General features: G+C 44.7%; 1 protein-coding gene across 1 annotated transcript; it reads left to right on the top strand.

The window, feature by feature from the left end:
* Positions 1 to 614: 614 nt before the first annotated feature.
* On the top strand, positions 615 to 1961 carry LOC145403892 (uncharacterized). The gene has a single exon (XM_080275523.1). It carries the CDS (start codon positions 615 to 617, stop codon positions 1959 to 1961), a length of 1347 nt encoding a protein of 448 aa, XP_080131649.1.
* The last annotated feature ends 1008 nt before the right edge of the window (positions 1962 to 2969 follow it).

Below are 2969 nucleotides of genomic sequence, written 5' to 3'. Positions count from 1 at the left end.
CACAGGGTCATCTGCTCCTGGCGAAGATGGCATACATTACGAAATGATTCGCCACATTCCACATGAGTATCTGCAACTTTTGCTAGATATTTACAATGCAATTTGGTTTTCCCGCCACCATTCCCAAGAGCTGGAGGACGTCAGTCATTATTCCCATTCCTAAGCCTGGAAGAGATGCCACACTTCCAACAAGTTATAGACCTATAGCACTTGCCAGTTGTTTGTGCAAATTATTTGAGAAGATGGTTAACCATTGGATAGCCTGGTGGCTGGAGACTGGAGGCCACATTTCCTTCGTACAGTTCGGTTTTCGTAGAAATCGATCCACCATGGACCCTCTTTTGCGCCTGACAACAGATATTCAGAATGGATTCATTACTAGCAAATATACTCCAGGAGTCTTTTGACTTGGAGAAAGCATATGATACAATATGGCGTTTGGGTTTATTGTCCAGCTTACGATCTAAAGGTTTGTATGGGACCATGTTCCAGTTCCTGCCGAGTTTTCTTCACACGCGTTATATCCGAGTCCGAATTGGTCGCACAGTCTCCCCCAAGTTCTGCAACCAAAGGGGGTACCCCAAGGCAGAGTTTTAAGTGTCACATGTTTCATCATGGCCATCAATGGAGTAGCCGAAAGAGTTGAGAATGAAGCTCTGATCCAGAGTTCACTCTTTGTTGACAACTTTGCAATATACTGTACTGCAGCCGACCCTAATACTACAAAACTGCAGTTGCAAAATGCCATCAATGCAGCACAAATGTGGGCTGAGGAGTGGGGCTTTCGCTTCTCTCCCGAAAAAACCATGGCTATCAAGTTCTCGAGGAGGAATCCAACAGCAATTCCTCACCTACTCCTGGGAGATAACATCTTGCCCTATGAAGATAAGGTGCGTTTCTTGGGGCTTACTCTTGACAGTAGACTCACCTGGAAGGACCATATTCTACAGCTAAAGGCCACTGTTACACGGTCCCTAGATATCCTTAAGGTTCTTAGTGGGAAGTTTTGGGGTGCTGACAGACCAGCACTTCTCCGACTATATGATGCCCTATGTCGTTCCAAATTGGAATATGGTTGCCAGATATACTCCTCAGCGGCCAAGTCTACCCTTAAGCTTTCAGACCCTATTCATAACTCAGGAATGAGAATCTGCACGGATGCCTTCTGCACTTCCCCTGCAGAGAGTCTGTACATTATGGCGGGTGAGCTACGCTTGGATCTTCGCAGAGTGGACCTTAGTTTGCGACTAATGTTTAAGACTCAGACTCCCCTGTCTAACCCTGTTTACCGTCTGATGAAGGACTTTCGTCTGGCACAGAAGTATGGGGAACGTAAGAGTTTTCCAAGGCCTCTTCATATCCGTATGCATGGGTTTTTACAGGACACCTTCTTACACAAAGTCCAGGTACGGCAAATTTCTTATTCTCCGATCCCTCCTTGGATTATTCCAGAGGCCCATGTTTGCAAACCGGCCTGTACTAAGCATTCGAGATGTTCAGCTGAAGTTAAAGCCCTCTTTCTTGAACATTCTCAGATTCATGCTTTAACCACTAAAATTTATACAGATGGGTCAAAATTGGATTCTGGCGTTGGCTGCGCAGTAATCCTTGAGGAAACTGTGCATCAGGCGAGACTCCATGGTGCCGCTTCAGTTTTTACCTCTGAGCTTCACGCTAGTGTCCATGCGTTAAAACTAGCTTATGCCCGTAGGGACAGCCAGTTTATCCTATACTCTGACTCGCTGAGTGCCCTTACAGCCATTCAGAATTTTTCCAGCAATTACCCTTTGGTCCAGCAAATTCAGGAGTGGCTGTATCGTTTAGCTTCCCGTCGCAAAAGACTTCAGTTTTGCTGGATTCCTGCTCACGTAGGTTTGCCAGACAACGAGGAGGCAGATGTCTCTGCTAAGGAAGCCGTTCATGGTACGCTAGGCAACTTTCCTCTCTTTTGCCGATCTTAGGCGACAGATATCAGTTTTTATCAGGAGGAAGTGGCAGGAAAGGTGGTCATTCCCCACTGTTACAAACAATAATTGAAAGCAATACATCCTTCTGTGCAGGTTTGGCCAGTGTCGGACAGCACCCCGAGCAGGCGCTTGGATGTTGTTCTGACCAGACTTCGTATAGGTCATACACGGTTAACACACGGCGATATTTTATGTGGAGACGCTCCCATTTGTGAGGCTTGAAACATCCCTGTGACGGTGGAACATGTTTTAGTTCACTGCAGAGAATTTCATATTCTCCAGAGCACTGTGGGTTTTGATACCCGCAGTCTCCCACGTTCTGGGTATTTCTGCAGATATTCTTAAGGTTGCGAAATTATCAGAATGTGATATACTTTATATTTAGCATAGATTTTTTGGTCCTTTTTTTTTTTTTTTTTTTAATTAGGCGCTGAATGACCACATCGGTCCTAGTGCCCGGCCTTTGTGCCATACCTTTATTACTCACTCCATTCAAATTTGTTATTGATTATTTTATCCTCCACGAAATTCTCATAGCCTCATAAATGTTTTTGGAATTTTAGATGCCTCTGGAAGTGTTTCCCTATGATTTATAATTTAAACAAAGAATTTCGTGGAAGATAAAATAATCAATAAATTTGAATGAAGCTAGTTTTAACGCATGGACAATTCGTGAGTAGGTAAGAGATGGGTGAGAGCTAGGAGGGTTAGGTGTGGCAGGGAGGTTTTGAAACTGAGGGATAAAAGAGAGAAAAAGATAGAGTATCAGGAGAAATTGAAAGATGAGTGGAACGCAATGAAAGATGGGGGAAAATGGCAGTGTGGTGGAGGAATGGCAGTTATTTAAGAGTATTGTGGTGGGGCATGCAGAAGAGGTGTGTGGTGTGAGACGTGTGGGTGGTGGTGTAAGAAAAGGAAGTGAATGGTGGTGAGAGGAAGTAAGTATGGCTGTGGCTGAGAAGAGACGTGCATATGAAGTGTGGCTGCAGAGAAAGGATTGTC

This window comes from Coenobita brevimanus, chromosome 7, assembly GCF_032717465.1.
Source record: "Coenobita brevimanus isolate Jiangsu-jjx chromosome 7, ASM3271746v2, whole genome shotgun sequence".
NCBI classification, from domain to species: domain Eukaryota; kingdom Metazoa; phylum Arthropoda; class Malacostraca; order Decapoda; family Coenobitidae; genus Coenobita; species Coenobita brevimanus.
Note: the sequence above shows the minus strand (reverse complement) of the source record. Positions and strands in the feature narration are given on the sequence as shown.

Bases quoted from the DNA above. Each gene is read 5' to 3' on its own strand.
- LOC145403892 (XM_080275523.1), top strand. From the start codon at position 615: ATGGCCATCAATGGAGTAGCCGAAAGAGTTGAGAATGAAGCTCTGATC.